General features: G+C 49.0%; 6 protein-coding genes across 10 annotated transcripts; all 6 read right to left on the bottom strand.

Moving 5' to 3' along the window:
• Positions 1 to 646: 646 nt before the first annotated feature.
• On the bottom strand, positions 647 to 3,228 carry LOC140710748 (cancer/testis antigen 47A-like). Of its 3 annotated transcripts, none has more exons than XM_073013163.1 (3): positions 2,079 to 3,228; positions 1,952 to 2,039; positions 647 to 1,068 (listed from the first exon to the last, which is right to left on the bottom strand). In XM_073013163.1, the coding sequence occupies exons 1-3, from the start codon at positions 2,766 to 2,768 to the stop codon at positions 944 to 946; spliced, it is 903 nt and encodes a 300-aa protein (XP_072869264.1). In that variant the 5' UTR covers positions 2,769 to 3,228; the 3' UTR covers positions 647 to 943. The 3 variants fall into 3 exon arrangements, with proteins under 3 accessions (XP_072869264.1, XP_072869265.1, XP_072869262.1); XM_073013164.1 differs by having other exon boundaries at positions 1,952 to 2,042; positions 2,088 to 3,228; XM_073013161.1 differs by having other exon boundaries at positions 1,928 to 3,228.
• Positions 3,229 to 5,575: 2,347 nt separating this feature from the next.
• LOC140710747 (cancer/testis antigen 47A-like) lies at positions 5,576 to 8,157 on the bottom strand. Of its 3 annotated transcripts, none has more exons than XM_073013159.1 (3): positions 7,008 to 8,157; positions 6,881 to 6,968; positions 5,576 to 5,997 (listed from the first exon to the last, which is right to left on the bottom strand). In XM_073013159.1, the coding sequence occupies exons 1-3, from the start codon at positions 7,695 to 7,697 to the stop codon at positions 5,873 to 5,875; spliced, it is 903 nt and encodes a 300-aa protein (XP_072869260.1). In that variant the 5' UTR covers positions 7,698 to 8,157; the 3' UTR covers positions 5,576 to 5,872. The 3 variants fall into 3 exon arrangements, with proteins under 3 accessions (XP_072869260.1, XP_072869261.1, XP_072869259.1); XM_073013160.1 differs by having other exon boundaries at positions 6,881 to 6,971; positions 7,017 to 8,157; XM_073013158.1 differs by having other exon boundaries at positions 6,857 to 8,157.
• Positions 8,158 to 10,504: 2,347 nt separating this feature from the next.
• On the bottom strand, positions 10,505 to 12,715 carry LOC140710746 (cancer/testis antigen 47A-like). Its single transcript, XM_073013157.1, has 2 exons — positions 11,786 to 12,715; positions 10,505 to 10,926 (listed from the first exon to the last, which is right to left on the bottom strand). The coding sequence occupies exons 1-2, from the start codon at positions 12,621 to 12,623 to the stop codon at positions 10,802 to 10,804; spliced, it is 963 nt and encodes a 320-aa protein (XP_072869258.1). The 5' UTR covers positions 12,624 to 12,715; the 3' UTR covers positions 10,505 to 10,801.
• A 2,709-nt stretch (positions 12,716 to 15,424) lies between these two features.
• On the bottom strand, positions 15,425 to 17,635 carry LOC140710745 (cancer/testis antigen 47A-like). Its single transcript, XM_073013156.1, has 2 exons — positions 16,706 to 17,635; positions 15,425 to 15,846 (listed from the first exon to the last, which is right to left on the bottom strand). The coding sequence occupies exons 1-2, from the start codon at positions 17,541 to 17,543 to the stop codon at positions 15,722 to 15,724; spliced, it is 963 nt and encodes a 320-aa protein (XP_072869257.1). The 5' UTR covers positions 17,544 to 17,635; the 3' UTR covers positions 15,425 to 15,721.
• Positions 17,636 to 20,344: 2,709 nt separating this feature from the next.
• Positions 20,345 to 22,555, bottom strand: LOC140710744 (cancer/testis antigen 47A-like). The gene is made up of 2 exons (XM_073013155.1): positions 21,626 to 22,555; positions 20,345 to 20,766 (listed from the first exon to the last, which is right to left on the bottom strand). The coding sequence occupies exons 1-2, from the start codon at positions 22,461 to 22,463 to the stop codon at positions 20,642 to 20,644; spliced, it is 963 nt and encodes a 320-aa protein (XP_072869256.1). The 5' UTR covers positions 22,464 to 22,555; the 3' UTR covers positions 20,345 to 20,641.
• Positions 22,556 to 25,272: 2,717 nt separating this feature from the next.
• On the bottom strand, positions 25,273 to 27,418 carry LOC140710743 (cancer/testis antigen family 47 member B1-like). Its single transcript, XM_073013153.1, has 2 exons — positions 26,578 to 27,418; positions 25,273 to 25,694 (listed from the first exon to the last, which is right to left on the bottom strand). Exons 1-2 carry the CDS (start codon positions 27,416 to 27,418, stop codon positions 25,570 to 25,572), a joined length of 966 nt encoding a protein of 321 aa, XP_072869254.1. The 3' UTR covers positions 25,273 to 25,569.
• Positions 27,419 to 27,480: the final 62 nt, after the last annotated feature.

Genomic DNA, 27,480 nt, shown 5'->3' with positions numbered 1-27,480 from the left:
TATCAGGGTGCTTGCGGAACTGAAGGTTTCAGTCAAAGGGTCACACCAACCTTGTGTGCCTAGCACTACAAAAGCTTGTTGCTTTTCTTTCTACATGAGGGGCCATTCAGAGACTTAAATAAATCTCTCAAGCTTCAACAGCCTGTGCTGGTTCCATAAGTGAACCTCCCTTACCCTCCCAGACCCTTGGTTTCCATATCTACCATGCAGGAAAGAAGCTATTATGAAATACACGGCTGTGAAAATGCAAATAAATAAATAAATAAGAAAGAAAAATGTTAACCATTTAAATATACTCAAAGACAGATATACCTTAAGACTTATTTACCAATTCAGTGATAAACACACATTCTTTTCATCTGACTGTGACATAAAATACAAAAATATATAGCTAAGTAAATATTTAGGTATTAGTCATTAAATGTGTTCCTACTTGAAATTCTTAGCTTTTTGCTAGTTGTAAGTAGTCACTTTGTAAAAGGCATTGAGTTGTCTCCTAGTTACTATGGGAGCCTGCATTTCTGTGGTCAAGTAATGACAGCCCAACTAATGCGTGTGGCCCAGCCAAGTTAGTGGCTGTTCCTGGCAACTGTTTTCTACACAAATATTGGTCTTGGTAGTAGGTCTGATACATTTACCACTTGTCAGTAGTCTTGCAGCTAGAAGACAAAACACCTCAAACATGAACAAATGAGTAGCCATGAAGTATATTTCAGAACACACTGCAGTTCATATTACTAGATACATGAATATTCTAGTAATATTTTACGTAAGCTAAATTGAATTTTTAAACTACTTTTAAACATTTTCTTAATTAATTTGCTGGGAATCTTTTTTGTTGTTAAGTAAAACTGTCAGCAACAGGTAAATGCCAGGAACAGTCGAGTGATTCTCAAAGCTATACACAGATACCTGGATTTTCTCGGCTTCCCCTCTGCTGCATCTAGGTCCCCTTGGAGTTCTTCGCCTTGTTTTCCGCATCCTTCTCTTTTCCTTGTCCTTTCTCTTCCTCGCCTGCAGCATCTTGGGCCTCTTCATCCCACTTTTCAGGCTGAGATTTAGTGACTTCTTAAGTTAAGAAAAATACACACTTGGGACCAGACATTCACAGAAAATACAGCCCAATTTACAACAAGCAGCGGCATCCCGTACCCCACCCCCCTCAGGAGAAGCAGGATAGAGTTAACTAAGGAAGGAACAGCTGGGCACCTTCCTACTGGTTTTCACAACAGTTCCATGGCCCTGGCGTTGCTCCCGCTTGATCATTTCCACAGGGACACTATCTCCCTTTCTTCTGGTAAATCTCCCACCCAAAGCTGCTGATTATTTCTCGTTTTTGGAGAAGAGATCTGAACCATCGGGTCTGGTCTCATTCTACGGTATTTTGGTCAGAACTTTGTTGGGAAAATATTTGTTTGCCTCAAAAGACAAATTTTATGGTGAAGCTCATTGGTTCCTCATCCCCCTGAATGTGTCAGTTTTACCAAGGGCTCCTGTATCACTTCATCATTTGAGGGATCATCTTTCTACAAATCTTTGTACTTTGAAAAGCCATGAATCTAAAAGGATGCCTGCCATTTGCCTGTTCTCTTCGTGCCGGTATCCCCTCTGTTTCCTGCGGAGCTCCCTCCTGAACCCCTATCTACCCGGCCATTCATCTGCGGGCTCACAAATGGCATCGATGATCTCAGATCTCCTATCAAATACAGGTTGGTAGAGGGCGGCAAGTTTTCTCAAAACCATAGAGGTCGTTAGAGAACTGGGTTTCGACTCATTGGGAAACATTCGGCCTTAAGTTTCAGGAGGGCCCCGACTGCTGCTTCATCACCCGAGGCCCCGACTACCCCTTCACCACCCGCTTCACCAGCTGTGTCCGCACCACGGCCCTGCCCAGAGCCCTTGGACACACGGGTCCCCGCCTCCCCACTGCTGCCGCTAGCCCGTTCCTCACCCTCAGGGGCCGTGGCCTCCTCTGCGGCCGGTTTCTCTGTGGCCGGTTCCTCTGTGGCCTCCTCTGCGGGCTTCTCCTCTGTGGCCTCCTCCTCTGTGGCCTCCTCTGCAGCCTCCTCCTCTGTGGCCTCCTCCACCGGCTCCTCTGCGGCCTCCTCTGTGGGCTCCCTGGCCATCTCGGCCAGGTCGCCTGGCACTGCAGGCTCTGGGACCGACGCGGCCTCCTGGATCAGGCCCAGGCCCTGGCCTTCCAGGGCTGCGGCCCCCGCGGCCAGCCTCTGGAGCACCAGCAGCAGGGAGGGCTCGACCCTGCGGTTGGGTGCAGCAGTGCGGGGCCCCACCATCAGGCGGCTGTGGTGACGGGTCGCTATCAGGATGTGGTCGTTGCGATAGAGGCGGCGGAGAAGGGAGTGGACCAGATCCAGGAACACAAAGCGAATGCCCGCCGCAGGGTAGCGACGGGTGACCTCCGCCAGGTCGAGGTTGCCCGCCACGTTCCTCTCTTCTTCCTCCTCCTCCTCCTCCTCCTCCTCCTCCTCTTCCTCCGCCGCCGGCCCGATGTTCGGGTCCTCCTCGGCGCTCCCGCCCCCGGGGACTGTGGCCAGGCCTGCTGCCTGCTCACCCTCCTCCTCCCTGAGGCCTTCCATGGGCCCTGCGACTCCGACCACCTCAGCCGCAGGCACCATGTCGCTACTGTGGAGGCCGGAGTCGCCGCCCTCCGGGTTACCAGCTCCGGCCGCCTCGGCCTGCGCTCCCTCCTGGCTTACCGGGGCCTCCTGGTCCCCTTCGGCCGGGTGTCGGTCCCCTGTGGCAGACATGACACCAGTCAGTACCTCAACTGGGGTGGTGAGCAGGCTGAGGTGACCGCGGTGAAGACAGTGGCCACTGAGGTGGCTACGGCTGAGGGGAGGTGAGGGTTTGGCCGCTGAGGGAGTAAGAGTCTGTCTCCTTATTGAGGGAATAAGAGTCCATCTCAGAGGACACCCTACGGTAGGAAGGGCAAGGAGCGAATCCCACGAGCCTCCCACCAAGGCTGGCCTGAGAGGACTTAGACAAGCCGGGAAAGATTCCGGTTGGCAGGCGACAGGGGGCGGGACCGGAAGCGTCAATGAGGGGGCTCTCAGCGGGCTCTAAGCCCATTTGCTGAAAACTTCAGATTGACATGTTCTGTGTCCAGTGAATGAGCAAGGCGCTTTAGCTCTAGGACAACTCAGAATCCAGGGTTTTTTTTTTTTTTTTTGGGACCGGAGTCTTACTCGGTCACCCAGGCTGGAGTGCAGTGCCACGATCTCGGCTCACTGCAATCCCCGCCTCCTGGGTTCCAGTGATTCTCCTGCCTCAGCCTCCTCAGTAGCTGGGACTACAGGCACAGGCTACCACGCCCCACTAGTTTTTCTAGTTTTAGTAGAGACAGCGTTTCACCACATTGGCCAGGATGGTCTCGATCTCATGACCCTGTGATCCACCTGCCTTGGCCTCCCAAAGTGCTGGGGTTACAGGCCTGAGCCACTGTCCACGGCCGAACTCTACCTTTTCTTTGAGGCCTTAGTGTCCAGGACTACCCTTTTGGTCCACACAAGTCTTGCGCTTTTAATTTTAGGATTAGCAACACTATAGTAGTCCAATGTGGAGGCACCCTGGAGTATGGGAACTGCAAGATGTTCACAGAGTCCACTTATTTCCACCTAGTAATGGCTCATGCCAGTAGAGATAGTGTCATAAAAATGTTACCTAGTTCAGACCTAAGCAGTTGTGAAAACCTCCCAAGAAGAGACGTAGAATTTCAATGATTTAATGTAGTCAATGCTACTTAGAAAAGAATGTGCAGAGTTGAAATGGATGCAGTCATCACTGAGTGCTGATGTGGTAAATGACAGACACTGGAAGGTGTTTAATGAATCCAGCCAAATTCACTTCAAACCTCCAAATAAAGAAAAAAAATAGATACTGTTTTAAAAGGACTTATCTCATAAGAGCTAAGCAGAAAGAACACTAAAAGGGCCTGGGCGCGGTGGCTCATGCCTGTATTCCAGCACTTTGGGAGCCCGAGGCAGGCAGATCACCTGAGGTCAGTAGTTTGAGACCAGCCTGACCAACATGGTAAAACCCTGTCTCTACTAAAAACACAAAAAATTAGCTGGGTGTGGTGGTGCACGCCTGTCGTCCCAGCTACTCAGGAGGCTGAGGCAGCAGAATTGCTGGAACCCGGGAGGTGGAGGTTGCAGTGAGCCGAGATGGTGCCACAGCACTCCAGCCTGTGTGACAGAGCGAGACTCAGTCTCAATAATAATAATAATAATAATAATAATAATAATAATAGTAAGATATGCAATAATTTTTTCACACTTACAGCATGTATTAAATCAGGCTAGCCATATTACAAGTGCTCAGTGGCCACAACACACAGATCTAAAGATGAGCCCCATCTCTCTCTTTCCAAAAATTGTTTTAAACTTGACATTTTACTTGATTTTTGGCTGCAGTAAAAGAATTTCAAACAATCTTACCAAATGGTGGAAAGTAATACCTTTCAATGAAGGTATGGTGGGCCAAAACAAAGAGGTAAAGGAGAGATTTGAGTTAGCATTATTTATTGAGAAATCTTCCCATGTTTCAGTTTATTCATTTAAAACAAACTTTTATTTTTAACTTGAACAAACACTGTCAAATACATGCATGAAAGTTAGATGTCACTGGATATCACTTTTGATGTAACCAACTTTGCAATGACGTGTGTTAAAATTCCCACAGGCATCTGAAAAAAAAAAACAAAACAATGAACAACAGAGACTTCTTTCGATTCTTCCCAACTGCAGGATGAAATGAGAGAAAATAAACAATAGCACAACATTAACCAGCACCAGTGACTTTCTAAATAGAAGAAAATGGCCAGCTCTGTGTATATCTGCAAGATTTGTGTGCTATGTGTTAAACAAGTAGAGAAAACCACCTTTTCCTTTTGTAACTCACAAGCTTGGATATCAGGGTGCTTGCGGAACTGAAGGTTTCAGTCAAAGGGTCACACCAACCTTGTGTGCCTAGCACTACAAAAGCTTGTTGCTTTTCTTTCTACATGAGGGGCCATTCAGAGACTTAAATAAATCTCTCAAGCTTCAACAGCCTGTGCTGGTTCCATAAGTGAACCTCCCTTACCCTCCCAGACCCTTGGTTTCCATATCTACCATGCAGGAAAGAAGCTATTATGAAATACACGGCTGTGAAAATGCAAATAAATAAATAAATAAGAAAGAAAAATGTTAACCATTTAAATATACTCAAAGACAGATATACCTTAAGACTTATTTACCAATTCAGTGATAAACACACATTCTTTTCATCTGACTGTGACATAAAATACAAAAATATATAGCTAAGTAAATATTTAGGTATTAGTCATTAAATGTGTTCCTACTTGAAATTCTTAGCTTTTTGCTAGTTGTAAGTAGTCACTTTGTAAAAGGCATTGAGTTGTCTCCTAGTTACTATGGGAGCCTGCATTTCTGTGGTCAAGTAATGACAGCCCAACTAATGCGTGTGGCCCAGCCAAGTTAGTGGCTGTTCCTGGCAACTGTTTTCTACACAAATATTGGTCTTGGTAGTAGGTCTGATACATTTACCACTTGTCAGTAGTCTTGCAGCTAGAAGACAAAACACCTCAAACATGAACAAATGAGTAGCCATGAAGTATATTTCAGAACACACTGCAGTTCATATTACTAGATACATGAATATTCTAGTAATATTTTACGTAAGCTAAATTGAATTTTTAAACTACTTTTAAACATTTTCTTAATTAATTTGCTGGGAATCTTTTTTGTTGTTAAGTAAAACTGTCAGCAACAGGTAAATGCCAGGAACAGTCGAGTGATTCTCAAAGCTATACACAGATACCTGGATTTTCTCGGCTTCCCCTCTGCTGCATCTAGGTCCCCTTGGAGTTCTTCGCCTTGTTTTCCGCATCCTTCTCTTTTCCTTGTCCTTTCTCTTCCTCGCCTGCAGCATCTTGGGCCTCTTCATCCCACTTTTCAGGCTGAGATTTAGTGACTTCTTAAGTTAAGAAAAATACACACTTGGGACCAGACATTCACAGAAAATACAGCCCAATTTACAACAAGCAGCGGCATCCCGTACCCCACCCCCCTCAGGAGAAGCAGGATAGAGTTAACTAAGGAAGGAACAGCTGGGCACCTTCCTACTGGTTTTCACAACAGTTCCATGGCCCTGGCGTTGCTCCCGCTTGATCATTTCCACAGGGACACTATCTCCCTTTCTTCTGGTAAATCTCCCACCCAAAGCTGCTGATTATTTCTCGTTTTTGGAGAAGAGATCTGAACCATCGGGTCTGGTCTCATTCTACGGTATTTTGGTCAGAACTTTGTTGGGAAAATATTTGTTTGCCTCAAAAGACAAATTTTATGGTGAAGCTCATTGGTTCCTCATCCCCCTGAATGTGTCAGTTTTACCAAGGGCTCCTGTATCACTTCATCATTTGAGGGATCATCTTTCTACAAATCTTTGTACTTTGAAAAGCCATGAATCTAAAAGGATGCCTGCCATTTGCCTGTTCTCTTCGTGCCGGTATCCCCTCTGTTTCCTGCGGAGCTCCCTCCTGAACCCCTATCTACCCGGCCATTCATCTGCGGGCTCACAAATGGCATCGATGATCTCAGATCTCCTATCAAATACAGGTTGGTAGAGGGCGGCAAGTTTTCTCAAAACCATAGAGGTCGTTAGAGAACTGGGTTTCGACTCATTGGGAAACATTCGGCCTTAAGTTTCAGGAGGGCCCCGACTGCTGCTTCATCACCCGAGGCCCCGACTACCCCTTCACCACCCGCTTCACCAGCTGTGTCCGCACCACGGCCCTGCCCAGAGCCCTTGGACACACGGGTCCCCGCCTCCCCACTGCTGCCGCTAGCCCGTTCCTCACCCTCAGGGGCCGTGGCCTCCTCTGCGGCCGGTTTCTCTGTGGCCGGTTCCTCTGTGGCCTCCTCTGCGGGCTTCTCCTCTGTGGCCTCCTCCTCTGTGGCCTCCTCTGCAGCCTCCTCCTCTGTGGCCTCCTCCACCGGCTCCTCTGCGGCCTCCTCTGTGGGCTCCCTGGCCATCTCGGCCAGGTCGCCTGGCACTGCAGGCTCTGGGACCGACGCGGCCTCCTGGATCAGGCCCAGGCCCTGGCCTTCCAGGGCTGCGGCCCCCGCGGCCAGCCTCTGGAGCACCAGCAGCAGGGAGGGCTCGACCCTGCGGTTGGGTGCAGCAGTGCGGGGCCCCACCATCAGGCGGCTGTGGTGACGGGTCGCTATCAGGATGTGGTCGTTGCGATAGAGGCGGCGGAGAAGGGAGTGGACCAGATCCAGGAACACAAAGCGAATGCCCGCCGCAGGGTAGCGACGGGTGACCTCCGCCAGGTCGAGGTTGCCCGCCACGTTCCTCTCTTCTTCCTCCTCCTCCTCCTCCTCCTCCTCCTCCTCTTCCTCCGCCGCCGGCCCGATGTTCGGGTCCTCCTCGGCGCTCCCGCCCCCGGGGACTGTGGCCAGGCCTGCTGCCTGCTCACCCTCCTCCTCCCTGAGGCCTTCCATGGGCCCTGCGACTCCGACCACCTCAGCCGCAGGCACCATGTCGCTACTGTGGAGGCCGGAGTCGCCGCCCTCCGGGTTACCAGCTCCGGCCGCCTCGGCCTGCGCTCCCTCCTGGCTTACCGGGGCCTCCTGGTCCCCTTCGGCCGGGTGTCGGTCCCCTGTGGCAGACATGACACCAGTCAGTACCTCAACTGGGGTGGTGAGCAGGCTGAGGTGACCGCGGTGAAGACAGTGGCCACTGAGGTGGCTACGGCTGAGGGGAGGTGAGGGTTTGGCCGCTGAGGGAGTAAGAGTCTGTCTCCTTATTGAGGGAATAAGAGTCCATCTCAGAGGACACCCTACGGTAGGAAGGGCAAGGAGCGAATCCCACGAGCCTCCCACCAAGGCTGGCCTGAGAGGACTTAGACAAGCCGGGAAAGATTCCGGTTGGCAGGCGACAGGGGGCGGGACCGGAAGCGTCAATGAGGGGGCTCTCAGCGGGCTCTAAGCCCATTTGCTGAAAACTTCAGATTGACATGTTCTGTGTCCAGTGAATGAGCAAGGCGCTTTAGCTCTAGGACAACTCAGAATCCAGGGTTTTTTTTTTTTTTTTTGGGACCGGAGTCTTACTCGGTCACCCAGGCTGGAGTGCAGTGCCACGATCTCGGCTCACTGCAATCCCCGCCTCCTGGGTTCCAGTGATTCTCCTGCCTCAGCCTCCTCAGTAGCTGGGACTACAGGCACAGGCTACCACGCCCCACTAGTTTTTCTAGTTTTAGTAGAGACAGCGTTTCACCACATTGGCCAGGATGGTCTCGATCTCATGACCCTGTGATCCACCTGCCTTGGCCTCCCAAAGTGCTGGGGTTACAGGCCTGAGCCACTGTCCACGGCCGAACTCTACCTTTTCTTTGAGGCCTTAGTGTCCAGGACTACCCTTTTGGTCCACACAAGTCTTGCGCTTTTAATTTTAGGATTAGCAACACTATAGTAGTCCAATGTGGAGGCACCCTGGAGTATGGGAACTGCAAGATGTTCACAGAGTCCACTTATTTCCACCTAGTAATGGCTCATGCCAGTAGAGATAGTGTCATAAAAATGTTACCTAGTTCAGACCTAAGCAGTTGTGAAAACCTCCCAAGAAGAGACGTAGAATTTCAATGATTTAATGTAGTCAATGCTACTTAGAAAAGAATGTGCAGAGTTGAAATGGATGCAGTCATCACTGAGTGCTGATGTGGTAAATGACAGACACTGGAAGGTGTTTAATGAATCCAGCCAAATTCACTTCAAACCTCCAAATAAAGAAAAAAAATAGATACTGTTTTAAAAGGACTTATCTCATAAGAGCTAAGCAGAAAGAACACTAAAAGGGCCTGGGCGCGGTGGCTCATGCCTGTATTCCAGCACTTTGGGAGCCCGAGGCAGGCAGATCACCTGAGGTCAGTAGTTTGAGACCAGCCTGACCAACATGGTAAAACCCTGTCTCTACTAAAAACACAAAAAATTAGCTGGGTGTGGTGGTGCACGCCTGTCGTCCCAGCTACTCAGGAGGCTGAGGCAGCAGAATTGCTGGAACCCGGGAGGTGGAGGTTGCAGTGAGCCGAGATGGTGCCACAGCACTCCAGCCTGTGTGACAGAGCGAGACTCAGTCTCAATAATAATAATAATAATAATAATAATAATAATAATAGTAAGATATGCAATAATTTTTTCACACTTACAGCATGTATTAAATCAGGCTAGCCATATTACAAGTGCTCAGTGGCCACAACACACAGATCTAAAGATGAGCCCCATCTCTCTCTTTCCAAAAATTGTTTTAAACTTGACATTTTACTTGATTTTTGGCTGCAGTAAAAGAATTTCAAACAATCTTACCAAATGGTGGAAAGTAATACCTTTCAATGAAGGTATGGTGGGCCAAAACAAAGAGGTAAAGGAGAGATTTGAGTTAGCATTATTTATTGAGAAATCTTCCCATGTTTCAGTTTATTCATTTAAAACAAACTTTTATTTTTAACTTGAACAAACACTGTCAAATACATGCATGAAAGTTAGATGTCACTGGATATCACTTTTGATGTAACCAACTTTGCAATGACGTGTGTTAAAATTCCCACAGGCATCTGAAAAAAAAAAACAAAACAATGAACAACAGAGACTTCTTTCGATTCTTCCCAACTGCAGGATGAAATGAGAGAAAATAAACAATAGCACAACATTAACCAGCACCAGTGACTTTCTAAATAGAAGAAAATGGCCAGCTCTGTGTATATCTGCAAGATTTGTGTGCTATGTGTTAAACAAGTAGAGAAAACCACCTTTTCCTTTTGTAACTCACAAGCTTGGATATCAGGGTGCTTGCGGAACTGAAGGTTTCAGTCAAAGGGTCACACCAACCTTGTGTGCCTAGCACTACAAAAGCTTGTTGCTTTTCTTTCTACATGAGGGGCCATTCAGAGACTTAAATAAATCTCTCAAGCTTCAACAGCCTGTGCTGGTTCCATAAGTGAACCTCCCTTACCCTCCCAGACCCTTGGTTTCCATATCTACCATGCAGGAAAGAAGCTATTATGAAATACACGGCTGTGAAAATGCAAATAAATAAATAAATAAGAAAGAAAAATGTTAACCATTTAAATATACTCAAAGACAGATATACCTTAAGACTTATTTACCAATTCAGTGATAAACACACATTCTTTTCATCTGACTGTGACATAAAATACAAAAATATATAGCTAAGTAAATATTTAGGTATTAGTCATTAAATGTGTTCCTACTTGAAATTCTTAGCTTTTTGCTAGTTGTAAGTAGTCACTTTGTAAAAGGCATTGAGTTGTCTCCTAGTTACTATGGGAGCCTGCATTTCTGTGGTCAAGTAATGACAGCCCAACTAATGCGTGTGGCCCAGCCAAGTTAGTGGCTGTTCCTGGCAACTGTTTTCTACACAAATATTGGTCTTGGTAGTAGGTCTGATACATTTACCACTTGTCAGTAGTCTTGCAGCTAGAAGACAAAACACCTCAAACATGAACAAATGAGTAGCCATGAAGTATATTTCAGAACACACTGCAGTTCATATTACTAGATACATGAATATTCTAGTAATATTTTACGTAAGCTAAATTGAATTTTTAAACTACTTTTAAACATTTTCTTAATTAATTTGCTGGGAATCTTTTTTGTTGTTAAGTAAAACTGTCAGCAACAGGTAAATGCCAGGAACAGTCGAGTGATTCTCAAAGCTATACACAGATACCTGGATTTTCTCGGCTTCCCCTCTGCTGCATCTAGGTCCCCTTGGAGTTCTTCGCCTTGTTTTCCGCATCCTTCTCTTTTCCTTGTCCTTTCTCTTCCTCGCCTGCAGCATCTTGGGCCTCTTCATCCCACTTTTCAGGCTGAGATTTAGTGACTTCTTAAGTTAAGAAAAATACACACTTGGGACCAGACATTCACAGAAAATACAGCCCAATTTACAACAAGCAGCGGCATCCCGTACCCCACCCCCCTCAGGAGAAGCAGGATAGAGTTAACTAAGGAAGGAACAGCTGGGCACCTTCCTACTGGTTTTCACAACAGTTCCATGGCCCTGGCGTTGCTCCCGCTTGATCATTTCCACAGGGACACTATCTCCCTTTCTTCTGGTAAATCTCCCACCCAAAGCTGCTGATTATTTCTCGTTTTTGGAGAAGAGATCTGAACCATCGGGTCTGGTCTCATTCTACGGTATTTTGGTCAGAACTTTGTTGGGAAAATATTTGTTTGCCTCAAAAGACAAATTTTATGGTGAAGCTCATTGGTTCCTCACCCCCCTGAATGTGTCAGTTTTACCAAGGGCTCCTGTATCACTTCATCATTTGAGGGATCATCTTTCTACAAATCTTTGTACTTTGAAAAGCCATGAATCTAAAAGGATGCCTGCCATTTGCCTGTTCTCTTCGTGCCGGTATCCCCTCTGTTTCCTGCGGAGCTCCCTCCTGAACCCCTATCTACCCGGCCATTCATCTGCGGGCTCACAAATGGCATCGATGATCTCAGATCTCCTATCAAATACAGGTTGGTAGAGGGCGGCAAGTTTTCTCAAAACCATAGAGGTCGTTAGAGAACTGGGTTTCGACTCATTGGGAAACATTCGGCCTTAAGTTTCAGGAGGGCCCCGACTGCTGCTTCATCACCCGAGGCCCCGACTACCCCTTCACCACCCGCTTCACCAGCTGTGTCCGCACCACGGCCCTGCCCAGAGCCCTTGGACACACGGGTCCCCGCCTCCCCACTGCTGCCGCTAGCCCGTTCCTCACCCTCAGGGGCCGTGGCCTCCTCTGCGGCCGGTTTCTCTGTGGCCGGTTCCTCTGTGGCCTCCTCTGCGGGCTTCTCCTCTGTGGCCTCCTCCTCTGTGGCCTCCTCTGCAGCCTCCTCCTCTGTGGCCTCCTCCACCGGCTCCTCTGCGGCCTCCTCTGTGGGCTCCCTGGCCATCTCGGCCAGGTCGCCTGGCACTGCAGGCTCTGGGACCGACGCGGCCTCCTGGATCAGGCCCAGGCCCTGGCCTTCCAGGGCTGCGGCCCCCGCGGCCAGCCTCTGGAGCACCAGCAGCAGGGAGGGCTCGACCCTGCGGTTGGGTGCAGCAGCGCGGGGCCCCACCATCAGGCGGCTGTGGTGACGGGTCGCTATCAGGATGTGGTCGTTGCGATAGAGGCGGCGGAGAAGGGAGTGGACCAGATCCAGGAACACAAAGCGAATGCCCGCCGCAGGGTAGCGACGGGTGACCTCCGCCAGGTCGAGGTTGCCTGCCACGTTCCTCTCTTCTTCCTCCTCCTCCTCCTCCTCCTCCTCCTCTTCCTCCGCCGCCGGCCCGATGTTCGGGTCCTCCTCGGCGCTCCCGCCCCCGGGGACTGTGGCCAGGCCTGCCGCCTGCTCACCCTCCTCCTCCCTGAGGCCTTCCATGGGCCCTGCGACTCCGACCACCTCAGCGGCAGGCACCATGTCGCTACTGTGGAGGCCGGAGTCGCCGCCCTCCGGGTTACCAGCTCCGGCCGCCTCGGCCTGCGCTCCCTCCTGGCTTACCGGGGCCTCCTGGTCCCCTTCGGCCGGGTGTCGGTCCCCTGTGGCAGACATGACACCAGTCAGTACCTCAACTGGGGTGGTGAGCAGGCTGAGGTGACCGCGGTGAAGACAGTGGCCACTGAGGTGGCTACGGCTGAGGGGAGGTGAGGGTTTGGCCGCTGAGGGAGTAAGAGTCTGTCTCCTTATTGAGGGAATAAGAGTCCGTCTCAGAGGACACCCTACGGTAGGAAGGGCAAGGAGCGAATCCCACGAGCCTCCCACCAAGGCTGGCCTGAGAGGACTTAGACAAGCCGGGAAAGATTCCGGTTGGCAGGCGACAGGGGGCGGGACCGGAAGCGTCAATGAGGGGGCTCTCAGCGGGCTCTAAGCCCATTTGCTGAAAACTTCAGATTGACATGTTCTGTGTCCAGTGAATGAGCAAGGCGCTTTAGCTCTAGGACAACTCAGAATCCAGGGTTTTTTTTTTTTTTTTTGGGACCGGAGTCTTGCTCGGTCACCCAGGCTGGAGTGCAGTGCCACGATCTCGGCTCACTGCAATCCCCGCCTCCTGGGTTCCAGTGATTCTCCTGCCTCAGCCTCCTCAGTAGCTGGGACTACAGGCACAGGCTACCACGCCCCACTAGTTTTTCTAGTTTTAGTAGAGACAGCGTTTCACCACATTGGCCAGGATGGTCTCGATCTCATGACCCTGTGATCCACCTGCCTTGGCCTCCCAAAGTGCTGGGGTTACAGGCCTGAGCCACTGTCCACGGCCGAACTCTACCTTTTCTTTGAGGCCTTAGTGTCCAGGACTACCCTTTTGGTCCACACAAGTCTTGCGCTTTTAATTTTAGGATTAGCAACACTATAGTAGTCCAATGTGGAGGCACCCTGGAGTATGGGAACTGCAAGATGTTCACAGAGTCCACTTATTTCCACCTAGTAATGGCTCATGCCAGTAGAGATAGTGTCATAAAAATGTTACCTAGTTCAGACCTAAGCAGTTGTGAAAACCTCCCAAGAAGAGACGTAGAATTTCAATGATTTAATGTAGTCAATGCTACTTAGAAAAGAATGTGCAGAGTTGAAATGGATGCAGTCATCACTGAGTGCTGATGTGGTAAATGACAGACACTGGAAGGTGTTTAATGAATCCAGCCAAATTCACTTCAAACCTCCAAATAAAGAAAAAAAATAGATACTGTTTTAAAAGGACTTATCTCATAAGAGCTAAGCAGAAAGAACACTAAAAGGGCCTGGGCGCGGTGGCTCATGCCTGTATTCCAGCACTTTGGGAGCCCGAGGCAGGCAGATCACCTGAGGTCAGTAGTTTGAGACCAGCCTGACCAACATGGTAAAACCCTGTCTCTACTAAAAACACAAAAAATTAGCTGGGTGTGGTGGTGCACGCCTGTCGTCCCAGCTACTCAGGAGGCTGAGGCAGCAGAATTGCTGGAACCCGGGAGGTGGAGGTTGCAGTGAGCCGAGATGGTGCCACAGCACTCCAGCCTGTGTGACAGAGCGAGACTCAGTCTCAAAAATAATAATAATAATAATAATAATAATAGTAAGATATGCAATAATTTTTTCACACTTACAGCATGTATTAAATCAGGCTAGCCATATTACAAGTGCTCAGTGGCCACAACACACAGATCTAAAGATGAGCCCCATCTCTCTCTTTCCAAAAATTGTTTTAAACTTGACATTTTACTTGATTTTTGGCTGCAGTAAAAGAATTTCAAACAATCTTACCAAATGGTGGAAAGTAATACCTTTCAATGAAGGTATGGTGGGCCAAAACAAAGAGGTAAAGGAGAGATTTGAGTTAGCATTATTTATTGAGAAATCTTCCCATGTTTCAGTTTATTCATTTAAAACAAACTTTTATTTTTAACTTGAACAAACACTGTCAAATACATGCATGAAAGTTAGATGTCACTGGATATCACTTTTGATGTAACCAACTTTGCAATGACGTGTGTTAAAATTCCCACAGGCATCTGAAAAAAAAAATAAAAACAATGAACAACAGAGACTTCTTTCGATTCTTCCCAACTGCAGGATGAAATGAGAGAAAATAAACAATAGCACAACATTAACCAGCACCAGTGACTTTCTAAATAGAAGAAAATGGCCAGCTCTGTGTATATCTGCAAGATTTGTGTGCTATGTGTTAAACAAGTAGAGAAAACCACCTTTTCCTTTTGTAACTCACAAGCTTGGATATCAGGGTGCTTGCGGAACTGAAGGTTTCAGTCAAAGGGTCACACCAACCTTGTGTGCCTAGCACTACAAAAGCTTGTTGCTTTTCTTTCTACATGAGGGGCCATTCAGAGACTTAAATAAATCTCTCAAGCTTCAACAGCCTGTGCTGGTTCCATAAGTGAACCTCCCTTACCCTCCCAGACCCTTGGTTTCCATATCTACCATGCAGGAAAGAAGCTATTATGAAATACACGGCTGTGAAAATGCAAATAAATAAATAAATAAGAAAGAAAAATGTTAACCATTTAAATATACTCAAAGACAGATATACCTTAAGACTTATTTACCAATTCAGTGATAAACACACATTCTTTTCATCTGACTGTGACATAAAATACAAAAATATATAGCTAAGTAAATATTTAGGTATTAGTCATTAAATGTGTTCCTACTTGAAATTCTTAGCTTTTTGCTAGTTGTAAGTAGTCACTTTGTAAAAGGCATTGAGTTGTCTCCTAGTTACTATGGGAGCCTGCATTTCTGTGGTCAAGTAATGACAGCCCAACTAATGCGTGTGGCCCAGCCAAGTTAGTGGCTGTTCCTGGCAACTGTTTTCTACACAAATATTGGTCTTGGTAGTAGGTCTGATACATTTACCACTTGTCAGTAGTCTTGCAGCTAGAAGACAAAACACCTCAAACATGAACAAATGAGTAGCCATGAAGTATATTTCAGAACACACTGCAGTTCATATTACTAGATACATGAATATTCTAGTAATATTTTACGTAAGCTAAATTGAATTTTTAAACTACTTTTAAACATTTTCTTAATTAATTTGCTGGGAATCTTTTTTGTTGTTAAGTAAAACTGTCAGCAACAGGTAAATGCCAGGAACAGTCGAGTGATTCTCAAAGCTATACACAGATACCTGGATTTTCTCGGCTTCCCCTCTGCTGCATCTAGGTCCCCTTGGAGTTCTTCGCCTTGTTTTCCGCATCCTTCTCTTTTCCTTGTCCTTTCTCTTCCTCGCCTGCAGCATCTTGGGCCTCTTCATCCCACTTTTCAGGCTGAGATTTAGTGACTTCTTAAGTTAAGAAAAATACACACTTGGGACCAGACATTCACAGAAAATACAGCCCAATTTACAACAAGCAGCGGCATCCCGTACCCCACCCCCCTCAGGAGAAGCAGGATAGAGTTAACTAAGGAAGGAACAGCTGGGCACCTTCCTACTGGTTTTCACAACAGTTCCATGGCCCTGGCGTTGCTCCCGCTTGATCATTTCCACAGGGACACTATCTCCCTTTCTTCTGGTAAATCTCCCACCCAAAGCTGCTGATTATTTCTCGTTTTTGGAGAAGAGATCTGAACCATCGGGTCTGGTCTCATTCTACGGTATTTTGGTCAGAACTTTGTTGGGAAAATATTTGTTTGCCTCAAAAGACAAATTTTATGGTGAAGCTCATTGGTTCCTCACCCCCCTGAATGTGTCAGTTTTACCAAGGGCTCCTGTATCACTTCATCATTTGAGGGATCATCTTTCTACAAATCTTTGTACTTTGAAAAGCCATGAATCTAAAAGGATGCCTGCCATTTGCCTGTTCTCTTCGTGCCGGTATCCCCTCTGTTTCCTGCGGAGCTCCCTCCTGAACCCCTATCTACCCGGCCATTCATCTGCGGGCTCACAAATGGCATCGATGATCTCAGATCTCCTATCAAATACAGGTTGGTAGAGGGCGGCAAGTTTTCTCAAAACCATAGAGGTCGTTAGAGAACTGGGTTTCGACTCATTGGGAAACATTCGGCCTTAAGTTTCAGGAGGGCCCCGACTGCTGCTTCATCACCCGAGGCCCCGACTACCCCTTCACCACCCGCTTCACCAGCTGTGTCCGCACCACGGCCCTGCCCAGAGCCCTTGGACACACGGGTCCCCGCCTCCCCACTGCTGCCGCTAGCCCGTTCCTCACCCTCAGGGGCCGTGGCCTCCTCTGCGGCCGGTTTCTCTGTGGCCGGTTCCTCTGTGGCCTCCTCTGCGGGCTTCTCCTCTGTGGCCTCCTCCTCTGTGGCCTCCTCTGCAGCCTCCTCCTCTGTGGCCTCCTCCACCGGCTCCTCTGCGGCCTCCTCTGTGGGCTCCCTGGCCATCTCGGCCAGGTCGCCTGGCACTGCAGGCTCTGGGACCGACGCGGCCTCCTGGATCAGGCCCAGGCCCTGGCCTTCCAGGGCTGCGGCCCCCGCGGCCAGCCTCTGGAGCACCAGCAGCAGGGAGGGCTCGACCCTGCGGTTGGGTGCAGCAGCGCGGGGCCCCACCATCAGGCGGCTGTGGTGACGGGTCGCTATCAGGATGTGGTCGTTGCGATAGAGGCGGCGGAGAAGGGAGTGGACCAGATCCAGGAACACAAAGCGAATGCCCGCCGCAGGGTAGCGACGGGTGACCTCCGCCAGGTCGAGGTTGCCTGCCACGTTCCTCTCTTCTTCCTCCTCCTCCTCCTCCTCCTCCTCCTCTTCCTCCGCCGCCGGCCCGATGTTCGGGTCCTCCTCGGCGCTCCCGCCCCCGGGGACTGTGGCCAGGCCTGCCGCCTGCTCACCCTCCTCCTCCCTGAGGCCTTCCATGGGCCCTGCGACTCCGACCACCTCAGCGGCAGGCACCATGTCGCTACTGTGGAGGCCGGAGTCGCCGCCCTCCGGGTTACCAGCTCCGGCCGCCTCGGCCTGCGCTCCCTCCTGGCTTACCGGGGCCTCCTGGTCCCCTTCGGCCGGGTGTCGGTCCCCTGTGGCAGACATGACACCAGTCAGTACCTCAACTGGGGTGGTGAGCAGGCTGAGGTGACCGCGGTGAAGACAGTGGCCACTGAGGTGGCTACGGCTGAGGGGAGGTGAGGGTTTGGCCGCTGAGGGAGTAAGAGTCTGTCTCCTTATTGAGGGAATAAGAGTCCGTCTCAGAGGACACCCTACGGTAGGAAGGGCAAGGAGCGAATCCCACGAGCCTCCCACCAAGGCTGGCCTGAGAGGACTTAGACAAGCCGGGAAAGATTCCGGTTGGCAGGCGACAGGGGGCGGGACCGGAAGCGTCAATGAGGGGGCTCTCAGCGGGCTCTAAGCCCATTTGCTGAAAACTTCAGATTGACATGTTCTGTGTCCAGTGAATGAGCAAGGCGCTTTAGCTCTAGGACAACTCAGAATCCAGGGTTTTTTTTTTTTTTTTTGGGACCGGAGTCTTGCTCGGTCACCCAGGCTGGAGTGCAGTGCCACGATCTCGGCTCACTGCAATCCCCGCCTCCTGGGTTCCAGTGATTCTCCTGCCTCAGCCTCCTCAGTAGCTGGGACTACAGGCACAGGCTACCACGCCCCACTAGTTTTTCTAGTTTTAGTAGAGACAGCGTTTCACCACATTGGCCAGGATGGTCTCGATCTCATGACCCTGTGATCCACCTGCCTTGGCCTCCCAAAGTGCTGGGGTTACAGGCCTGAGCCACTGTCCACGGCCGAACTCTACCTTTTCTTTGAGGCCTTAGTGTCCAGGACTACCCTTTTGGTCCACACAAGTCTTGCGCTTTTAATTTTAGGATTAGCAACACTATAGTAGTCCAATGTGGAGGCACCCTGGAGTATGGGAACTGCAAGATGTTCACAGAGTCCACTTATTTCCACCTAGTAATGGCTCATGCCAGTAGAGATAGTGTCATAAAAATGTTACCTAGTTCAGACCTAAGCAGTTGTGAAAACCTCCCAAGAAGAGACGTAGAATTTCAATGATTTAATGTAGTCAATGCTACTTAGAAAAGAATGTGCAGAGTTGAAATGGATGCAGTCATCACTGAGTGCTGATGTGGTAAATGACAGACACTGGAAGGTGTTTAATGAATCCAGCCAAATTCACTTCAAACCTCCAAATAAAGAAAAAAAATAGATACTGTTTTAAAAGGACTTATCTCATAAGAGCTAAGCAGAAAGAACACTAAAAGGGCCTGGGCGCGGTGGCTCATGCCTGTATTCCAGCACTTTGGGAGCCCGAGGCAGGCAGATCACCTGAGGTCAGTAGTTTGAGACCAGCCTGACCAACATGGTAAAACCCTGTCTCTACTAAAAACACAAAAAATTAGCTGGGTGTGGTGGTGCACGCCTGTCGTCCCAGCTACTCAGGAGGCTGAGGCAGCAGAATTGCTGGAACCCGGGAGGTGGAGGTTGCAGTGAGCCGAGATGGTGCCACAGCACTCCAGCCTGTGTGACAGAGCGAGACTCAGTCTCAAAAATAATAATAATAATAATAATAATAATAGTAAGATATGCAATAATTTTTTCACACTTACAGCATGTATTAAATCAGGCTAGCCATATTACAAGTGCTCAGTGGCCACAACACACAGATCTAAAGATGAGCCCCATCTCTCTCTTTCCAAAAATTGTTTTAAACTTGACATTTTACTTGATTTTTGGCTGCAGTAAAAGAATTTCAAACAATCTTACCAAATGGTGGAAAGTAATACCTTTCAATGAAGGTATGGTGGGCCAAAACAAAGAGGTAAAGGAGAGATTTGAGTTAGCATTATTTATTGAGAAATCTTCCCATGTTTCAGTTTATTCATTTAAAACAAACTTTTATTTTTAACTTGAACAAACACTGTCAAATACATGCATGAAAGTTAGATGTCACTGGATATCACTTTTGATGTAACCAACTTTGCAATGACGTGTGTTAAAATTCCCACAGGCATCTGAAAAAAAAAATAAAAACAATGAACAACAGAGACTTCTTTCGATTCTTCCCAACTGCAGGATGAAATGAGAGAAAATAAACAATAGCACAACATTAACCAGCACCAGTGACTTTCTAAATAGAAGAAAATGGCCAGCTCTGTGTATATCTGCAAGATTTGTGTGCTATGTGTTAAACAAGTAGAGAAAACCACCTTTTCCTTTTGTAACTCACAAGCTTGGATATCAGGGTGCTTGCGGAACTGAAGGTTTCAGTCAAAGGGTCACACCAACCTTGTGTGCCTAGCACTACAAAAGCTTGTTGCTTTTCTTTCTACATGAGGGGCCATTCAGAGACTTAAATAAATCTCTCAAGCTTCAACAGCCTGTGCTGGTTCCATAAGTGAACCTCCCTTACCCTCCCAGACCCTTGGTTTCCATATCTACCATGCAGGAAAGAAGCTATTATGAAATACACGGCTGTGAAAATGCAAATAAATAAATAAATAAGAAAGAAAAATGTTAACCATTTAAATATACTCAAAGACAGATATACCTTAAGACTTATTTACCAATTCAGTGATAAACACACATTCTTTTCATCTGACTGTGACATAAAATACAAAAATATATAGCTAAGTAAATATTTAGGTATTAGTCATTAAATGTGTTCCTACTTGAAATTCTTAGCTTTTTGCTAGTTGTAAGTAGTCACTTTGTAAAAGGCATTGAGTTGTCTCCTAGTTACTATGGGAGCCTGCATTTCTGTGGTCAAGTAATGACAGCCCAACTAATGCGTGTGGCCCAGCCAAGTTAGTGGCTGTTCCTGGCAACTGTTTTCTACACAAATATTGGTCTTGGTAGTAGGTCTGATACATTTACCACTTGTCAGTAGTCTTGCAGCTAGAAGACAAAACACCTCAAACATGAACAAATGAGTAGCCATGAAGTATATTTCAGAACACACTGCAGTTCATATTACTAGATACATGAATATTCTAGTAATATTTTACGTAAGCTAAATTGAATTTTTAAACTACTTTTAAACATTTTCTTAATTAATTTGCTGGGAATCTTTTTTGTTGTTAAGTAAAACTGTCAGCAACAGGTAAATGCCAGGAACAGTCGAGTGATTCTCAAAGCTATACACAGATACCTGGATTTTCTCGGCTTCCCCTCTGCTGCATCTAGGTCCCCTTGGAGTTCTTCGCCTTGTTTTCCGCATCCTTCTCTTTTCCTTGTCCTTTCTCTTCCTCGCCTGCAGCATCTTGGGCCTCTTCATCCCACTTTTCAGGCTGAGATTTAGTGACTTCTTAAGTTAAGAAAAATACACACTTGGGACCAGACATTCACAGAAAATACAGCCCAATTTACAACAAGCAGCGGCATCCCGTACCCCACCCCCCTCAGGAGAAGCAGGATAGAGTTAACTAAGGAAGGAACAGCTGGGCACCTTCCTACTGGTTTGCACAACAGTTCCATGGCCCTGGCGTTGCTCCCGCTTGATCATTTCCACAGGGACACTATCTCCCTTTCTTCTGGTAAATCTCCCACCCAAAGCTGCTGATTATTTCTCGTTTTTGGAGAAGAGATCTGAATCATCGGGTCTGGTCTCATTCTACGGTATTTTGGTCAGAACTTTGTTGGGAAAATATTTGTTTGCCTCAAAAGACAAATTTTATGGTGAAGCTCATTGGTTCCTCACCCCCCTGAATGTGTCAGTTTTACCAAGGGCTCCTGTATCACTTCATCATTTGAGGGATCATCTTTCTACAAATCTTTGTACTTTGAAAAGCCATGAATCTAAAAGGATGCCTGCCATTTGCCTGTTCTCTTCGTGCCGGTATCCCCTCTGTTTCCTGCGGAGCTCCCTCCTGAACCCCTATCTACCCGGCCATTCATCTGCGGGCTCACAAATGGCATCGATGATCTCAGATCTCCTATCAAATACAGGTTGGTAGAGGGCGGCAAGTTTTCTCAAAACCATAGAGGTCGTTAGAGAACTGGGTTTCGACTCATTGGGAAACATTCGGCCTTAAGTTTCAGGAGGGCCCCGACTGCTGCTTCATCACCCGAGGCCCCGACTACCCCTTCACCACCCGCTTCACCAGCTGTGTCCGCACCACGGCCCTGCCCAGAGCCCTTGGACACACGGGTCCCCGCCTCCCCACTGCTGCCGCTAGCCCGTTCCTCACCCTCAGGGGCCGTGGCCTCCTCTGCGGCCGGTTTCTCTGTGGCCGGTTCCTCTGTGGCCTCCTCTGCGGGCTTCTCCTCTGTGGCCTCCTCCTCTGTGGCCTCCTCTGCAGCCTCCTCCTCTGTGGCCTCCTCCACCGGCTCCTCTGCGGCCTCCTCTGTGGGCTCCCTGGCCATCTCGGCCAGGTCGCCTGGCACTGCAGGCTCTGGGACCGACGCGGCCTCCTGGATCAGGCCCAGGCCCTGGCCTTCCAGGGCTGCGGCCCCCGCGGCCAGCCTCTGGAGCACCAGCAGCAGGGAGGGCTCGACCCTGCGGTTGGGTGCAGCAGCGCGGGGCCCCACCATCAGGCGGCTGTGGTGACGGGTCGCTATCAGGATGTGGTCGTTGCGATAGAGGCGGCGGAGAAGGGAGTGGACCAGATCCAGGAACACAAAGCGAATGCCCGCCGCAGGGTAGCGACGGGTGACCTCCGCCAGGTCGAGGTTGCCCGCCACGTTCCTCTCTTCTTCCTCCTCCTCCTCCTCCTCCTCCTCCTCTTCCTCCGCCGCCGGCCCGATGTTCGGGTCCTCCTCGGCGCTCCCGCCCCCGGGGACTGTGGCCAGGCCTGCCGCCTGCTCACCCTCCTCCTCCCTGAGGCCTTCCATGGGCCCTGCGACTCCGACCACCTCAGCCGCAGGCACCATGTCGCTACTGTGGAGGCCGGAGTCGCCGCCCTCCGGGTTACCAGCTCCGGCCGCCTCGGCCTGCGCTCCCTCCTGGCTTACCGGGGCCTCCTGGTCCCCTTCGGCCGGGTGTCGGTCCCCTGTGGCAGACATGACACCAGTCAGTACCTCAACTGGGGTGGTGAGCAGGCTGAGGTGACCGCGGTGAAGACAGTGGCCACTGAGGTGGCTACGGCTGAGGGGAGGTGAGGGTTTGGCCGCTGAGGGAGTAAGAGTCTGTCTCCTTATTGAGGGAATAAGAGTCCGTCTCAGAGGACACCCTACGGTAGGAAGGGCAAGGAGCGAATCCCACGAGCCTCCCACCAAGGCTGGCCTGAGAGGACTTAGACAAGCCGGGAAAGATTCCGGTTGGCAGGCGACAGGGGGCGGGACCGGAAGCGTCAATGAGGGGGCTCTCAGCGGGCTCTAAGCCCATTTGCTGAAAACTTCAGATTGACATGTTCTGTGTCCAGTGAATGAGCAAGGCGCTTTAGCTCTAGGACAACTCAGAATCCAGGGTTTTTTTTTTTTTTTTTTGGGACCGGAGTCTTGCTCGGTCACCCAGGCTGGAGTGCAGTGCCACGATCTCGGCTCACTGCAATCCCCGCCTCCTGGGTTCCAGTGATTCTCCTGCCTCAGCCTCCTCAGTAGCTGGGACTACAGGCACAGGCTACCACGCCCCACTAGTTTTTCTAGTTTTAGTAGAGACAGCGTTTCACCACATTGGCCAGGATGGTCTCGATCTCATGACCCTGTGATCCACCTGCCTTGGCCTCCCAAAGTGCTGGGGTTACAGGCCTGAGCCACTGTCCACGGCCGAACTCTACCTTTTCTTTGAGGCCTTAGTGTCCAGGACTACCCTTTTGGTCCACACAAGTCTTGCGCTTTTAATTTTAGGATTAGCAACACTATAGTAGTCCAATGTGGAGGCACCCTGGAGTATGGGAACTGCAAGATGTTCACAGAGTCCACTTATTTCCACCTAGTAATGGCTCATGCCAGTAGAGATAGTGTCATAAAAATGTTACCTAGTTCAGACCTAAGCAGTTGTGAAAACCTCCTAAGAAGAGACGTAGAATTTCAATGATTTAATGTAGTCAATGCTACTTAGAAAAGAATGTGCAGAGTTGAAATGGATGCAGTCATCACTGAGTGCTGATGTGGTAAATGACAGACACTGGAAGGTGTTTAATGAATCCAGCCAAATTCACTTCAAACCTCCAAATAAAGAAAAAAAATAGATACTGTTTTAAAAGGACTTATCTCATAAGAGCTAAGCAGAAAGAACACTAAAAGGGCCTGGGCGCGGTGGCTCATGCCTGTATTCCAGCACTTTGGGAGCCCGAGGCAGGCAGATCACCTGAGGTCAGTAGTTTGAGACCAGCCTGACCAACATGGTAAAACCCTGTCTCTACTAAAAACACAAAAAATTAGCTGGGTGTGGTGGTGCACGCCTGTCGTCCCAGCTACTCAGGAGGCTGAGGCAGCAGAATTGCTGGAACCTGGGAGGTGGAGGTTGCAGTGAGCCGAGATGGTGCCACAGCACTCCAGCCTGTGTGACAGAGCGAGACTCAGTCTCAATAATAATAATAATAATAATAATAATAATAATAATAATAGTAAGATATGCAATAATTTTTTCACACTTACAGCATGTATTAAATCAGGCTAGCCATATTACAAGTGCTCAGTGGCCACAACACACAGATCTAAAGATGAGCCCCATCTCTCTCTTTCCAAAAATTGTTTTAAACTTGACATTTTACTTGATTTTTGGCTGCAGTAAAAGAATTTCAAACAATCTTACCAAATGGTGGAAAGTAATACCTTTCAATGAAGGTATGGTGGGCCAAAACAAAGAGGTAAAGGAGAGATTTGAGTTAGCATTATTTATTGAGAAATCTTCCCATGTTTCAGTTTATTCATTTAAAACAAACTTATTTTTAACTTGAACAAACACTGTCAAATACATGCATGAAAGTTAGATGTCACTGGATATCACTTTTGATGTAACCAACTTTGCAATGACGTGTGTTAAAATTCCCACAGGCATCTGAAAAAAAAAAACAAAACAATGAACAACAGAGACTTCTTTCGATTCTTCCCAACTGCAGGATGAAATGAGAGAAAATAAACAATAGCACAACATTAACCAGCACCAGTGACTTTCTAAATAGAAGAAAATGGCCAGCTCTGTGTATATCTGCAAGATTTGTGTGCTATGTGTTAAACAAGTAGAGAAAACCACCTTTTCCTTTTGTAACTCACAAGCTTGGATATCAGGGTGCTTGCGGAACTGAAGGTTTCAGTCAAAGGGTCACACCAACCTTGTGTGCCTAGCACTACAAAAGCTTGTTGCTTTTCTTTCTACATGAGGGGCCATTCAGAGACTTAAATAAATCTCTCAAGCTTCAACAGCCTGTGCTGGTTCCATAAGTGAACCTCCCTTACCCTCCCAGACCCTTGGTTTCCATATCTACCATGCAGGAAAGAAGCTATTATGAAATACACGGCTGTGAAAATGCAAATAAATAAATAAATAAGAAAGAAAAATGTTAACCATTTAAATATACTCAAAGACAGATATACCTTAAGACTTATTTACCAATTCAGTGATAAACACACATTCTTTTCATCTGACTGTGACATAAAATACAAAAATATATAGCTAAGTAAATATTTAGGTATTAGTCATTAAATGTGTTCCTACTTGAAATTCTTAGCTTTTTGCTAGTTGTAAGTAGTCACTTTGTAAAAGGCATTGAGTTGTCTCCTAGTTACTATGGGAGCCTGCATTTCTGTGGTCAAGTAATGACAGCCCAACTAATGCGTGTGGCCCAGCCAAGTTAGTGGCTGTTCCTGGCAACTGTTTTCTACACAAATATTGGTCTTGGTAGTAGGTCTGATACATTTACCACTTGTCAGTAGTCTTGCAGCTAGAAGACAAAACACCTCAAACATGAACAAATGAGTAGCCATGAAGTATATTTCAGAACACACTGCAGTTCATATTACTAGATACATGAATATTCTAGTAATATTTTACGTAAGCTAAATTGAATTTTTAAACTACTTTTAAACATTTTCTTAATTAATTTGCTGGGAATCTTTTTTGTTGTTAAGTAAAACTGTCAGCAACAGGTAAATGCCAGGAACAGTCGAGTGATTCTCAAAGCTATACACAGATACCTGGATTTTCTCGGCTTCCCCTCTGCTGCATCTAGGTCCCCTTGGAGTTCTTCGCCTTGTTTTCCGCATCCTTCTCTTTTCCTTGTCCTTTCTCTTCCTCGCCTGCAGCATCTTGGGCCTCTTCATCCCACTTTTCAGGCTGAGATTTAGTGACTTCTTAAGTTAAGAAAAATACACACTTGGGACCAGACATTCACAGAAAATACAGCCCAATTTACAACAAGCAGCGGCATCCCGTACCCCACCCCCCTCAGGAGAAGCAGGATAGAGTTAACTAAGGAAGGAACAGCTGGGCACCTTCCTACTGGTTTTCACAACAGTTCCATGGCCCTGGCGTTGCTCCCGCTTGATCATTTCCACAGGGACACTATCTCCCTTTCTTCTGGTAAATCTCCCACCCAAAGCTGCTGATTATTTCTCGTTTTTGGAGAAGAGATCTGAACCATCGGGTCTGGTCTCATTCTACGGTATTTTGGTCAGAACTTTGTTGGGAAAATATTTGTTTGCCTCAAAAGACAAATTTTATGGTGAAGCTCATTGGTTCCTCACCCCCCTGAATGTGTCAGTTTTACCAAGGGCTCCTGTATCACTTCATCATTTGAGGGATCATCTTTCTACAAATCTTTGTACTTTGAAAAGCCATGAATCTAAAAGGATGCCTGCCATTTGCCTGTTCTCTTCGTGCCGGTATCCCCTCTGTTTCCTGCGGAGCTCCCTCCTGAACCCCTATCTACCCGGCCATTCATCTGCGGGCTCACAAATGGCATCGATGATCTCAGATCTCCTATCAAATACAGGTTGGTAGAGGGCGGCAAGTTTTCTCAAAACCATAGAGGTCGTTAGAGAACTGGGTTTCGACTCATTGGGAAACATTCGGCCTTAAGTTTCAGGAGGGCCCCGACTGCTGCTTCATCACCCGAGGCCCCGACTACCCCTTCACCACCCGCTTCACCAGCTGTGTCCGCACCACGGCCCTGCCCAGAGCCCTTGGACACACGGGTCCCCGCCTCCCCACTGCTGCCGCTAGCCCGTTCCTCACCCTCAGGGGCCGTGGCCTCCTCTGCGGCCGGTTTCTCTGTGGCCGGTTCCTCTGTGGCCTCCTCTGCGGGCTTCTCCTCTGTGGCCTCCTCCTCTGTGGCCTCCTCTGCAGCCTCCTCCTCTGTGGCCTCCTCTGCAGCCTCCTCCTCTGTGGCCTCCTCCACCGGCTCCTCTGCGGCCTCCTCTGTGGGCTCCCTGGCCATCTCGGCCAGGTCGCCTGGCACTGCAGGCTCTGGGACCGACGCGGCCTCCTGGATCAGGCCCAGGCCCTGGCCTTCCAGGGCTGCGGCCCCCGCGGCCAGCCTCTGGAGCACCAGCAGCAGGGAGGGCTCGACCCTGCGGTTGGGTGCAGCAGCGCGGGGCCCCACCATCAGGCGGCTGTGGTGACGGGTCGCTATCAGGATGTGGTCGTTGCGATAGAGGCGGCGGAGAAGGGAGTGGACCAGATCCAGGAACACAAAGCGAATGCCCGCCGCAGGGTAGCGACGGGTGACCTCCGCCAGGTCGAGGTTGCCCGCCACGTTCCTCTCTTCTTCCTCCTCCTCCTCCTCCTCCTCCTCCTCTTCCTCCGCCGCCGGCCCGATGTTCGGGTCCTCCTCGGCGCTCCCGCCCCCGGGGACTGTGGCCAGGCCTGCCGCCTGCTCACCCTCCTCCTCCCTGAGGCCTTCCATGGGCCCTGCGACTCCGACCACCTCAGCCGCAGGCACCATGTCGCTACTGTGGAGGCCGGAGTCGCCGCCCTCCGGGTTACCAGCTCCGGCCGCCTCGGCCTGCGCTCCCTCCTGGCTTACCGGGGCCTCCTGGTCCCCTTCGGCCGGGTGTCGGTCCCCTGTGGCAGACATGACACCAGTCAGTACCTCAACTGGGGTGGTGAGCAGGCTGAGGTGACCGCGGTGAAGACAGT

Source organism: Chlorocebus sabaeus, chromosome X (genome assembly GCF_047675955.1).
Source record: "Chlorocebus sabaeus isolate Y175 chromosome X, mChlSab1.0.hap1, whole genome shotgun sequence".
Lineage (NCBI taxonomy): Eukaryota > Metazoa > Chordata > Mammalia > Primates > Cercopithecidae > Chlorocebus > Chlorocebus sabaeus.
Note: the sequence above shows the minus strand (reverse complement) of the source record. Positions and strands in the feature narration are given on the sequence as shown.